We start from the raw sequence: 12884 nt of genomic DNA on the forward strand, positions 1-12884 counted from the left end.
AGATATAATGTTTAAATATATTTAGTAATCACATGTACATCAAAACTTGGAGTGAAATGTGTCAGTTGCTTTAACAAACAACACCATCCAAGAATGTGCTAGGACCAGTCCACAAGTGTTGCCACATGTTGCGGTGCCGACATAGAAAGTCCACAATGGTCAATAGAACAACACACAGTCAATCAATGTTCCCTCTAAGGTGTATGCGTATGCGTGCGCACACATCTTTTGCTACTACCTCACAAAGGAAGTTAAACTGCATAGAAAAGGTTGTTACTCTCTACCTCGTTGGTATTTAAATATATTTCATGATGATACACAAACTCTTCCTGTTTCAAATGTGAATGGTGTTGACAACGTGGAGTTTGCGATGATTTAGCTACAGATTTTAGAACTGGCGTATACTGTTTTTATTGAGGTGCACACATGTTGCTGTTGCTGGGCAAAAAATTGCACAGCACAAGATTTTTGCGCACACTAGTCATTACAAATTTGAGGAAACATTGCAGCCAATGTACGACAAGCAACAAAAAACAAGCCTCCCCCTCCCAACATTGCGAAGGTTATATATTAAAATCCTGAAACAGTGTAGAAGCCTGCAAGTGGTAATAAGCACTAATTACTGACATTCACGGATTAAGTTTCACGGTTTAATTCCAGTTATTATTCAGATGGATAAAGCCTGATCACTACAACACATGTCAGCATCTGAAGAAATGGAGACACAAAAGACTGTGCAGAAGCTGGAAATCCAGAACAGTACACACAAAGTGCTGGAGGAATTGAGCAAGTCAAGCAGCATCCATGAAGAGGTTTCAATCTCTGACCAGCTGAGCTCCTCCAGATTTCCAAACTTGTTAAACACTATAAGATTTACCATAAGAATATCTTTGTACAACAACAAAAATTGAAATGCAAATATATGGTGTCAACCAAGAATATAGTAGTGTAGGGTAATGTAATGGGTGACAGATGACACATATTGTTCATAGTAGAAACAGTTCTACATATTTCACAAACACCGTCATTGAGTTGTGTTCACTTTAAGAGATGGAGTCTGAAGTAATGACATCAGTGTAAGGCAACTGCTTTTGGTTTGTTCGCAATGGAAGTAAAGGGCTACAGCATTACTTAAGCACAAAAAGCGACTCTCGCATGTATTATTCACAAAATCCTACAGTACATAGAACGTAGAACAGTACGGCACAGGAACAGGACCCACAATGCTGTGCCGAACCAGCTACACGATGTCCATATCACTCCATCATCCTCATATTCATGTGTCTATCTAAACATCCCTTAAAAGCCTTTAACGTATTTGCCTCTACCACCATACTAGCAGCACATTTCAGGTATCCAACACTCCCTGAGCAAAAAACTTACTCCACACATCCCCCTCTCATCTTCAATGCACACCCTCTGGTATTAGACATTTCTACCCTGGGAAAAAGATACTCCCTGTCTTTTCTATCTATGCCTCTCATAATCTTAAAAGCCCCTATCATATTTCCCCTGAGCCTCTGCCCCTCCAAAGAAAACAACCAATATTTGTACAGCCTCTCATGATTGCACATGCCCTCCAAATCAGGTAGCATCCTGGTAAACCTCTTCTGCACCATCTCCAAAGCCTCAACATCTATAGTGGGGCGACTAGAACCCTATGTAATACTCCAGGTGTGGCCTAACCAGAGTTCTATAAAGTTGCAACATCACCTCTTGATTTTTGAAGTCAATGCCTCGTCTAATAAAAGCAAGCATTCCATAAGCCTTCTTAACCACCCTATCAACCTGTGTCGCCACTTTCACGGAGCTGTGAACTTGGACCCCAAGATCTCTCTGTTCAGCAACACTGTTAAAGGTCTTGCCCTTAACAGTGTACCGTCTCCTTGCATTTGCCCTACCAAGGTGCAAAACCTCACATTTATCTGGGTTAAACTCCATCTGCCCTTTCTCTGCCCATATCTGCAACTGATCTAGATTGTGCTATATTCTTTGCCAGTCTTCTACAGTATCCACAACTCCAATGTGGGTATCATCCGCAAATTTACTAACCTACCCATCGACATTATCATTTTCATTTATCTACATCACAAACAGCAGAGGTCCCAACACAGATTCCAGCAGAACACCAGCTCGAAAAAGTCCCTTTGATCACTACCCTCCGTCTTCTAGGTGCAAACCAGCTCTGAATCCAAACAGTCAGTAATATGCATAATTATAATTCTTCAATGATAGTTTTTTGAAAATCTGATATAAACTGATGGACTCAAGAAATATCAATATAACAAGTTCTGCAAACACTCTCTGCTGAGTTCCTGCTAAGAAAAGTCCCTTTCAACTGAAGTAGTTAAATCTGGAAAAAAGGTTTACACTGAACTAGAAGAACATGGTAACCCTTCCACCAAATTTCTAATAATTATATGCTCTTTTCAAACGAGGAATGAATACAACTTTCCTTTTATATGAGGATCTTTACAAGTTTTGCAACTCCTGCAGATTGCTCTTGTCATTCATTAAATTATTACAGATTGTTGACCTCAATTCCTTTCCCATATAAACCAATTCCCTTAGATTTCAGCAATCCATTTATTTTGAAGAACCTTTTTGAATGTCACTGTGACTTTTTCATTCTATTCGAGAAAGAATGAGCATTTTGCTCCCAAACAGTTCACAGTGACTCTTCTCATTAGCTAGAAACACTCTCTTCAAAATGCTGGAGAAACTCAGGTCAGCTATCATCTACGGAGAGGAAAAAACAGTCAACGTTTAAGGCCACTAGCCTTCATCAGTTCTCGGCCTAAAAAGTCAACTGTTCATTTGTGAGTCCTAATAAAGGGTCTTCGCCAAAAACGCCAACTGTTTTATTCCTTCCATAGCTATTAACTGACTTGCTGAGTTTCTCCAGCATTTTGTGTGTGATACTCTGGATTTCCAGCATCACTGCAATGTTTCATAAGAACCAGGCCTCGAAATTAGTATCACAAACACGAGGAATTCTCATTCTGATCTCGGCCTGAAACGTCGACTGTACCTCTTCCTAGAGATGCTGCCTGGCCTGCTGCATTCACCAGCAACTTTGATGTGTGTTGCTCAAAATTAGTATGATCCATTGGATAAAGAATAAATGATTTGTAGTACAAGAGTGTTTAATTCTCCTGAATAGTTACTATTAATTTTGGGCAGTATAAAAATTAATTGAAATTGACAAATTTCAGATAGTTTGTTTTCTGAATATGGTAAATTTGTTTTTATTGTAAGCAGATATTCAAGTTTTCAGCAAAGATAATCTCCATGAAAAAAAAACTGACACAGCCAACAGAAACAAGAACAAAACCTGGCCAGAGATACAGCAATATTAGCTGGAGGGAGCTGAATAAGCACAACTTGAGAACCAAAGGTTGGATTTTTGTTAAAGTGACATACAAAGTAGCCAGAGACATTTTCCCAGGGCGGAAAAGACTAATATCACAGGGTATAATTTTAAGGTGATTCCAGGAAGGTATAGTGAGGATGTCAGAGGTAAGTTTTTTACAGAGTGGTGGGTGCATGGAACGTGCTGCCAGGGTGGTGGTAGAGGCACATATATGGAGGACATTTAAGAAACTCTTAGATTGGCACATGGATGAAAGAAAAATGGAGGGCTATGTGGGAGGAGAGGGTTAGATTGACCTTAGAGTAGGTTAAAAGACTTAGTATATCGTGGGGCAAACGGCTTGTACTGTGCTGTAATGTCCTAAAACTTGAACAATTGGGCATGTCACTTTTTTCAATATCCATATTAGCTTTCAGAGTTCAATAAGGTGTTACTAAGATGTTAGTAAACTGGTAAGAATACAGAAAAGATGTACACGAACACCACCAAGGTGACCTTATCAAATCATGAGGATCCTAGGCATGGTGAATGCACTCAGTATTTTTCCAGAATTGGGTAATCAAGAACAGGAGGGCATAAGTTTAAGGCAAGAGTGGAAAGATTTTTAAGGGACCTGAAGGCATAGATTCCTCATTAGTCAGGGCATGAAGGTTATGGGAGAAGGCAGGAGGTTGGGCTGAGAGGGAAGTGGATCAGTCATGATGAAATGGCAGAACAGACTCGATGGGGTCAAATAGCCTAATTCTGCTCCTATATCTTATTGTCTCTTAGGATGGTATTTTTAAAATATATATAAACGGTGGTATCCACGTGGAATGAACTGCAAGGGGAAATAGTTGAGGCAGGTACAGGAACACTTTTTAAAAGCCACTTTGACCAGCCACCTGGATTGTAAAGGTTTAGAAAGCTATGGGCCAAAAGCTGGCAAATTGGACTAGCTTGGATAGGTCATCTGTCAACAGAGACTAATCGGGCCGAAGGGCCTGTTTCTATGATGTACGACTCCATGGCAGGTATGATGTTTCGAATGGTCTTTCTACTTCTCGTATTTTCGAAGATTTACTGGCGTTCTCGATCTCGAAAAAGTCCTGTAGGCTTAAAAGCTGAAAACTTTCTGTCAAATACAAACTCCACCCCCGCCCTCTGGCTGAGGAATCACAGCCTAAAACTGTGTGGGTTAATTAACCCCAATGTAATGCATTGACCGCATTTCTGACAGCCACTTCAGTTCCTGTTTGTACCTTTGATCGCCAAGTGCCAGAGGCGAGGGTTTCAGACTGTTACAACAGCCCTGACGGCCTCGTTCACATTTACCGCCGAGCTCTCGCCGAAGCTGCTTCATCAAGTTTAATGCGCAGCTGCCGGCGTTCACCAATCATGTGCCAGCTCCCGCCGCTGGCGAACACCAATGCTGTCGGAGTTTCCATCGGCGTTCACCAGTGCTGTCACAGTTCCCACCGTCCTCCGCCAATCCTATCAGAGCCCTTGAAGCCAGCATTCAACCAATCCGGTCACAGTTTCCCAGTTCTTTCCACAGGCTCACCAATCCTGTTTCAGCTCCTAACTCCTTCCACCAATTCCGTCACCGCTAGCTCCGCGATGACGTTTTACCCCGACTGACCGCTCTGCCGTGCCGGATCGGCTGGAAGTTGGGAGTTGTGTGAAACGTCATCATATTGTGCTGGTGCGATCGCAGCCCCGGGGAGAGGAACTTCCGGCTCGGGCGGAAATGTGATGTGGCTATGAAGTACGCACGATGGTGAGTGAGGCGTCGACATTTGCTCCTCAGGAAGGCCTGTGCTGCTTAATTCCGAGTTGGTGGTGGTATTGTAGTGTCTCCACTGCCAACCGTTTGGCTTAGTGTTTATTTTCGGTGGGGATGGTAGTGGCATCGTCAGTGCGAGAGGTGGGAGCTTTCAGGGTGAGGGATGTTTCCTTAGGTTTATTATGTATGTCGTAAAATGTGTTGTTTTGCAGCAGCAGTGCGGATCAGGCATAAATGTACAATTGATTACAAAATAAATAGTTCATAGAAAGAGGAATTGCAAAGCCATAAACACAAGATTCTGCAGAAGCTGGAAATCCAGAGGGACACACACAAAGTGCTGGAGGAACTCAGCAGGTCAGGCAACAGCTATGGAGGGGAATGAACAGTCGATGTTTCGGACTGACACCTATCATCAGGACTGGACTGGAAAGGAACGGAGCAGACCCCGGAATAGGAAGGTGTGAGGACCATAAGCTGGCAGGTGATAGGGTGATAGGCAAGACAAGGTGAAGAGGAAGATGGGAGGATGAAGTAAGTTGGTAAGGAATTGCAAAGCAGTGTTCATAGTTTCAGGAATTTGATGGCGGAAGGGAAAAAAAACGATGTTTAGCTCAGCAAGTAGCTAATCCTCCAAGGGGACCAATATCCGCCGCGGGAACTAAAGGCCGATGATTATGAGAGTTATTAGGTGCAATGTAATGTCGTTTTCTCGGCATCAATTACATTGCTACAAATACCACAATTATTTCGTTCTCCTTTACGCCTGTGCACAGAAATGACAATAAACAATCTTAAATCTCGAATTTCAGGCTTTGATTATCTCCTTCCAGTTTTCTTGGTACAAGATTAATAAATGTACTGAAAATTATGACTTGCCCAGCCGATGAGCTGAGAGATGAACTCATTAGTTTCTGGGCATAAAATAATGCTTATTAGATAAAGCTATTAATATGCTCTACGCAGTTCTGGATTTTAGACTAGTCCTGTCATTTGTAAATGGTATCAATACAGCATTTGTTGACTAGTTCTAGTGTGTTCTTGGGCTACTTAATTTACTATCTTTAAACACTACATGATAAATATGTTCTAGTTTAGTCCTAAATTGCCTTTCTGTTTGTAATGGCCTTGCAGATGTCGTAACTGGACTTCTGTGACTCTTGTTTGCCAGCCCTTAATGGCACCTATCTAGCCTTCAACATATTTGACCCCCTTTCATCAAGCAGAAGGTACTGTAGCATTAGGACAAGAACTGTGAGAATGGGGAAACAGCTCCCCCCCCCCCACCCAGGCTGTAAAACGACTGAACTCCCTGCCTCTATCCAGGTCTCATCACGTATGAAGCATCAGTAGCGTTATACTCTTTACTTTTTGAAGTGTTGTAAATGCACCTTATTTGTTAATTTATTTGTGGTAATATTACTTTGTGTGTAAGTTACATGTACTATGTTGTGCACCTTGATCCGGAGGAACTTTGTCTCGTTTGGAGGGAGACGTGTGTACAGTTGAATGACAGTAAATAAGAACTTTATTTGATAAGCTTAAGGAACACAGTAAATATAAATGGATAAGATTAACTTGTCTACACGGATTTATTGTATGTACATAAACTGACATTAGGTACATAATGATCTCTACATAAGGTGACTGACAGGAAATGATAAAGTACTGGTGGGGGTGGGGGGTTTGTGGGTGGAGGTTTTGATCAGCCTGACAGCTGGGGAGAAATAACCAGTTTTTTGGGTCTGGTGGTCCTGGCATGGATGCTGCGTAGCCTTTTCCCTGATTGGACTGAGTTTGTAAGTAGGGTGGGTGCAATCCTTCATAATATCAATGGCCTTTTTCTAGCACCTTTCTGTATATATGTCCTTCATGGCGAGTATGCTAGTGCCAGTGATGGTGCTGAAGTTACTGGCTTGGCCACAGTAATGCAGTAGAATGTCTTCAGGTTCTGTTGTAAATTGTCATAGCATGGCATTTCTAAGGCCAAAATGTTATTAGTCACATTTCATCCCATACCTGTTTGTTGTCTAGCTATATGCAGGCATGACTCCTTCATTCAATGAAGAGCTCTGAGCGGAATTGAATGTAGAACATGGAATATAACAACACAATGCAGGCCCTTCAGCCCATTTAGATCTTTTAACATAAGACCAGTCTAACCTTTCCCTTCCACCTAGCCCTCATTTTGAAAGCAGGGTGTTCCATGCGCCCACCACTCTCTGTTTAGAGAAAAAAAACTACCTCTGACAACCCCCGTACTTTCCTCCAATCACCTTAAAATTATGCTCTCTTATATTAGCCATTGCCACCCTGGGAAAAAGTCTCTAGCTGTCTATTCAATCTATGCCTCTTTCAAATCACCTCTCATTCTCTTTCACTCCAAAGGGAATACCATTGCGCAATTATTAGCAGACAAGATTTGAGATGGTTTAATATCATTTCCGGTACAAATGCTTGGAGAACAAAATAACTTTTACTCCGGATCTGATGCAAGCAACACAAGATAAAGAACACAATGATAATGAAAACACTATATACAAATACATAAGAGCTTGTATACATTCATTTTATGTCCGTAAAGTGACACTAGGCTTTATATAAGGTGACTGACAGGAAATAAAAGTGGAGTTTTGGATGGAGGTGTTGATCAAATGCTACATAGCCTCCTCCCTGATGGGAATGGGACAAACAGTTCATGAGCAACTGATCTTAATTCATCAGTAATCCGCCTTTACCCCTTCTGTCAGTAGAAACAGTTTCATCGGGTTTAGTAGCTAAGCTACACGTGAACGCCAGGAGCTGGACTTGGTTGTCAGAGGCTATTTGAGATGCATGTCATTGGGAGCATTTATAGGTAGTGGCAGCTTGTCCCCATGACCACCCCGGCTATCTGGAGCTGGAGTCCTATCATCTGAAGGCAGACACTCAACGATTCAGGAACAGCTTCATCCCTCTGCCACCCGATTTCTGAATGGACATTTGAAGACTATCGCACTACTTTTTTTATTTCTATTTTTGCACTACATATTTAATTTTGTAATTCAGCCTTTTTCTATGATTACGTATTGCATTTACTGCTGCTGCAAAGTTTCAAGACAAGTTTCAAGTCGTATGCTGGTGATATTAAACCTGATTTTGAATGTGGTTCAGGGGCCTGATGGTTGAGGGGTAATAACTGTTTCTGAACCTGATGTTATGGGTCCTGAATCTTCTGTACCACCTTGCAAGGCAACTTGGTAAGGCTCTGAAAACCTGTGCCAACCAACTGCCAGGAGTGTTCAGAGACATTTTCAATCTCTCATTGCTGCAGTCAGAAATGTCCACTTGCTTCAAAAGGACAACGATTGTACCAGTGCCCAAGAAGAGTACAGGTACTCCCCACTTGGAGTATTGTCAACAGTTTTCAGTCCCATGTCTCAGAAGGATGTGTTGTCATTGGAGAGTCCAGAGGAGGTTCACAAGGATGATTCCAGGAATGAAGGGATTAACATATGAGGAGCGCTTAGCGGCTTTGGGCCTGTACTCATTGGAATTTAGAGGAGTGCCAGGGGATCTCATTAAAACCTGCCAAATGTTGAAAGGACTGGATAGAGGGGATGTAGAGAGGATGTTTCCTCTGGTGGGGGTATCTGGAACTAGAGGGCCTCAAAATTGAGGGATGACCTTTTAGAATGGACGTAAGGAGGAATTTTTTTTTGAGTCGAAGAGTGGTGAATCTCTGGAATGCTGAGCTGCAGACTGTGGTGGAGGCCAAGTCCGTGGGTATATTTAAGGCAGAAGTTGATAGTTTCATGATCAGTCAGGGCATCAAAGGATATGGCAAAAAAGCAGGTGTATGGGATTGCAAACAAGAGGAAATCTGCAGATGCTGGAATTTCAAGCAACACACACAAAAGTTGCTGGTGAACACAGCAGGCCAGGCAGCATGTATTGGAAGAGGTACAGTCTACCCGACGCAGACTGGGAGATCGTTTCACTGAACACCTACACTCTGTCCACCAGAGAAAGCAGGATCTCCCAGTGGCCACACATTTTAATTCCACATCCCATTCCCATTCTGATATGTCTATCCACAGCCTCCTCTACTGTAAAGATGAAGCCACACTCAGGTTGGACGAACAACACCTTATATCCCGTCTGGGTAGCGTCCAACCTGATGGCATGAACATTGACTTCTCAAATTTCCGCTAATGCCTCACCTCCCCCTCGTACCCCATCCGTTATTTATTTATATTCACACATTCTTTTTCTCTCTCTCCTTTTTCTCCCTCTGTCTCTCTCACTATGCCCCTTGCCCATCCTCTGGGCTTTTTTCCCCCATCCCCCTTTTCTTTCTCCCTGGGCCTCCTATCCCATGATCCTCTCATCCCTTTTGCCAATCAACTGTCCAGCTATTGGCTCCATTCTCCCCCCCCCCCCGCCGTCTTCCATCATTTCAGATCTCCCCCTTCCCCCTCCCACTTTCAAATCTCTTACTCGCTCTTTCAGTTAGTCCTAATGAAGGGTCTGGGCCCGAAACGTCGACTGTACCTCTTCCTTGAGATACTGCCTGACCTGCTGCATTCACCAGCAACTTTTATTTCTATGGCATTGAGTGGGATTAGGGATCAGCCATGATGGAATGGCGGAGCAGATTTGATGGGCTGAATGACCTAATTCTGCTCCTATGTTTTATGGTCTTAAGAGTAGTGTGAGCTGTCTTAATGACTATCGTCCAGTAGCACACACAACAACAGTGATGAAGTGCTTTAAGAGATTGGTTATGGCTAGAATTAGCTGCCTCAGTAAGGACCTGGACCACTGCAATTTGCCCTTCACGATCTCCCTGGCTCCCATGCAGCTTGGGTCATTTGGACAGTACAAATACCTATGTCAGGATACTGTTTATTGATGACAGCTCAGCATTTAACACCATCATTCCCACAGTTCTGAATGAAAAACTCCAGAACTTGGGCCTCTTTACCATCTTCTGCAACTGGATCCTCGACTTCCTAACCAGAAGACCACAGTCTGTGCGCATTGAAAATAAAATCTCCACCTCGTTGACAATTAGCATTGGCACTCTTAACAATGTGTGCTTAGCTCACTGCCCTGCTCTCTACACCCATGACTGTGCAGCCAAGCACAGCTCAAATATCATCTAGAAGAATGCTGATGTTAGAACCATTGTTGGCAGAATCTCAGATAGTGAAGAGAGGGCATACAGGAACAAGACAGATCAGCCAGTTGAGTGGCATATGATATTAAACCAACCTTATGCTACCAACCTTATAGTTCCCACACCTCGCACTTCCGGTTTCTACCACCTACACAAGATCCACAAATCTGCCTGTCCTGGCAGACCTATTGTCTCAGCTTGCTCCTGCCCCACCGAACTCGTTTCTGCATACCTCGACACGGTTTTAATCCCCCCTTGTTCAATCCCTTCCTACCTATGTTCATGACACTTCTCACTCTCTTAAACTTTTCGATGATTTTAAGTTCCCTGGCCCCCACCACTTTATTTTCACCATGGATCTCCAGTCGCTATATACTTCCATCCCCCATCAGGAAGGCCTCAAAGCTCTCCGCTTCTTTTTGGATTCCAGACCTAATCAGTTCTCCTCTACCACCACTCTGCTCCGTCTAGCAGAATTAGTCCTTACTTTTAATAATCTTCGACTCCCTTGTCCCTTGTCCATTCATCCCCCCCATCCCTCCCCACTGATCTCCCTCCTGGCACTTATCCGTGTAAGCGGAACAAGTGCTACACATGCCCTTACACTTCCTCCCTTACCACCATTCAGGGCCCCAGACAGTCCTTCCAGGTGAGGCGACACTTCACCTGTGAGTCGGCTGGGGTGATGTACTGCGTCCGGTGCTCCCGATGTGGCCTTTTATATATTGGTGAGACCCGACGCAGACTGGGAGACCGCTTTGCTGAGCACCTTCGCTCTGTCCGCCAGAGAAAGCAGGATCTCCCAGTGGTCACACATTTTAATTCCACGTCCCATTCCCATTCTGACATGTCTATCCACGGCCTCCTCTACTGTAGAGATGAAGCCACACTCAGGTTGGAGGAACAACACCTTATATTCCGTCTGGGTAGCCTCCAACCTGATGGCATGAACATTGACTTCTTTAACTTAGGCTAATAAACTTAGGCTAATGCCCCTCCTCCCCCTCGTACCCCATCCGTTATTTATTTTTATACACACATTCTTTCTCTCACTCTCCTTTTTCTCCCTCTGTCCCTCTGACTATACCCCTTGCCTATCCTCTGGGTTTCCCCCCCACCCTTGTCTTTCTCCCCGGACCTCCTGTCCCATGACCCTCTCATATCCCCTTTGCCAATCACCTGTCCAGCTCTTGGCTCCGTCCCTCCCCCTCCTGTCTTCTCCTATCATTTTGGATCTCCCCCTCCCCCTCCCACTTTCAAATCTCTTACTAGCTCTTTCTTCAGTTAGTCCTGACGAAGGGTCTCTGCCTGAAACGTCGACTGTACCTCTTCCTAGAGATGCTGCCTGGCCTGCTGCGTTCACCAGCAACTTTGATGTGTGTTGCCTGATATTAAACCTGATTCAGATTCTGATTCCTGATGGCAGCAGCCATGAGCATACCTGTTTGGTGGGTCCTGGATAATAAATGTTCTTTCCTGTGTGCTCTGTATAGATGTGCTCAATGTCGGGGAAGGCTTTACCTGTGATGGACTGGGCTATATCCACTACATTTGTAGGATTTTCCGTTCAGAGGCATTTTGTGTTTCCGTACCAGACTGTGATGTAACCAGTCAATATCCTCTCCACCACAAGTTTATAGAAGTTTGCCAAAGTTAAAATGTTCACAGTATGTAACAAATGGCATTATTTACTTCATTACTCAGAATTGACAATGCTTCCTTTGAATTGCATTTCTATAGTAGGAGCCACCTCTGCATGTTCAAATTCCTTGGCTGGGGCAAATTAATTGACATAATATCAATCCGTTAATTCAAGTCACATTGGTGCAAATTACTTAATCTTATTGCTTAAATGCTGGATTGATGCAGGGCGATTAACACAACCTCATTTGGCTCTTAAGTCTGTGATCCATTTACTGGTTGCTATACTTGGGTAACTCCAGAATACTGCCTAACACTCCTGTCCTACGGTAGCAAAAGGTTTTGTAAAGGAGGGCTAGATGTAGTGGCTGATGTTGTTCCCTGCATTCTTCAGAAATGCTAGATGGTGAGGAACCCTTCCCTCATGAATAATGCATTTTCTTTATCATGTAAACCTGGGAGGCAGAGGACTAATCTAGAAGGTTAGACCTTATAAAAACAAGTTTTTTTTATTATTAATTTTTTATTGCAACACCAACAAATTACATTCAATACAACCAGTTGCCAATTACATTTTGACTGTTAAACCCAGCCACCCCCCAACCTTCATCACCATCCCCCTCCACCCCTCTTTCCCCCCATCCCTCTCCCCTCCACCAATTAACTGAATAGTAGTGCATACACAGACAAAGCATTCCTATTTTAACAAATTATCTTTTACGTTAGATGTCAAATTTGTCCACATTAAGATTGTGTTTGGTCGTGCATCATTTACTCTTGCTGATGAAAGTTCCAGGTGAGAAATGTCCAAAAAGCTCTGAAGCCAGTGAGTATTTGAAATATCATGGGGAGGTTTCCAACTCTGGACTACAATCTTCTTAGCTGCAGTCAGGCCTGCCAGCCAAACTTTGCGTGTTTTTTTCCGTAAGGAAAAGGTGGGAGAC

At 43.3% G+C, this 12884-nt stretch overlaps 2 protein-coding genes across 7 annotated transcripts in view; one reads left to right on the forward strand and one right to left on the reverse strand.

Annotated features, from left to right (window-relative positions):
• The window catches only part of xrcc4 (X-ray repair complementing defective repair in Chinese hamster cells 4), a 419861-nt gene extending 415047 nt beyond the window's left edge, over positions 1–4814 (reverse strand). Inside the window, exon 1 of one of the 4 annotated variants that reach the window (XM_063068529.1) lies at positions 4615–4810. The gene's annotated coding sequence lies outside the window, so the exon portion shown is untranslated. Of the gene's footprint in view, positions 1–4614 lie in introns of all 4 variants that reach the window. The other 3 variants (XM_063068528.1, XM_063068530.1, XM_063068531.1) reach the window with 3 other exon arrangements.
• Positions 4815–4979: 165 nt separating this feature from the next.
• Positions 4980–12884, forward strand: part of tmem167a (transmembrane protein 167A) — a 44260-nt gene continuing 36355 nt past the window's right edge. The window contains exon 1 of one of the 3 annotated variants that reach the window (XM_063068535.1): positions 4980–5132. In XM_063068535.1, the coding sequence (XP_062924605.1) occupies positions 5130–5132 (3 nt within the window). In that variant the 5' untranslated portion in view covers positions 4980–5129. Of the gene's footprint in view, positions 5133–5237; positions 5295–11942; positions 11967–12884 lie in introns of those variants that run through there. The other 2 variants (XM_063068533.1, XM_063068534.1) reach the window with 2 other exon arrangements.

Source organism: Mobula hypostoma, chromosome 16 (assembly GCF_963921235.1).
Source record: "Mobula hypostoma chromosome 16, sMobHyp1.1, whole genome shotgun sequence".
Taxonomy (NCBI): Eukaryota; Metazoa; Chordata; class Chondrichthyes; order Myliobatiformes; family Myliobatidae; genus Mobula; species Mobula hypostoma.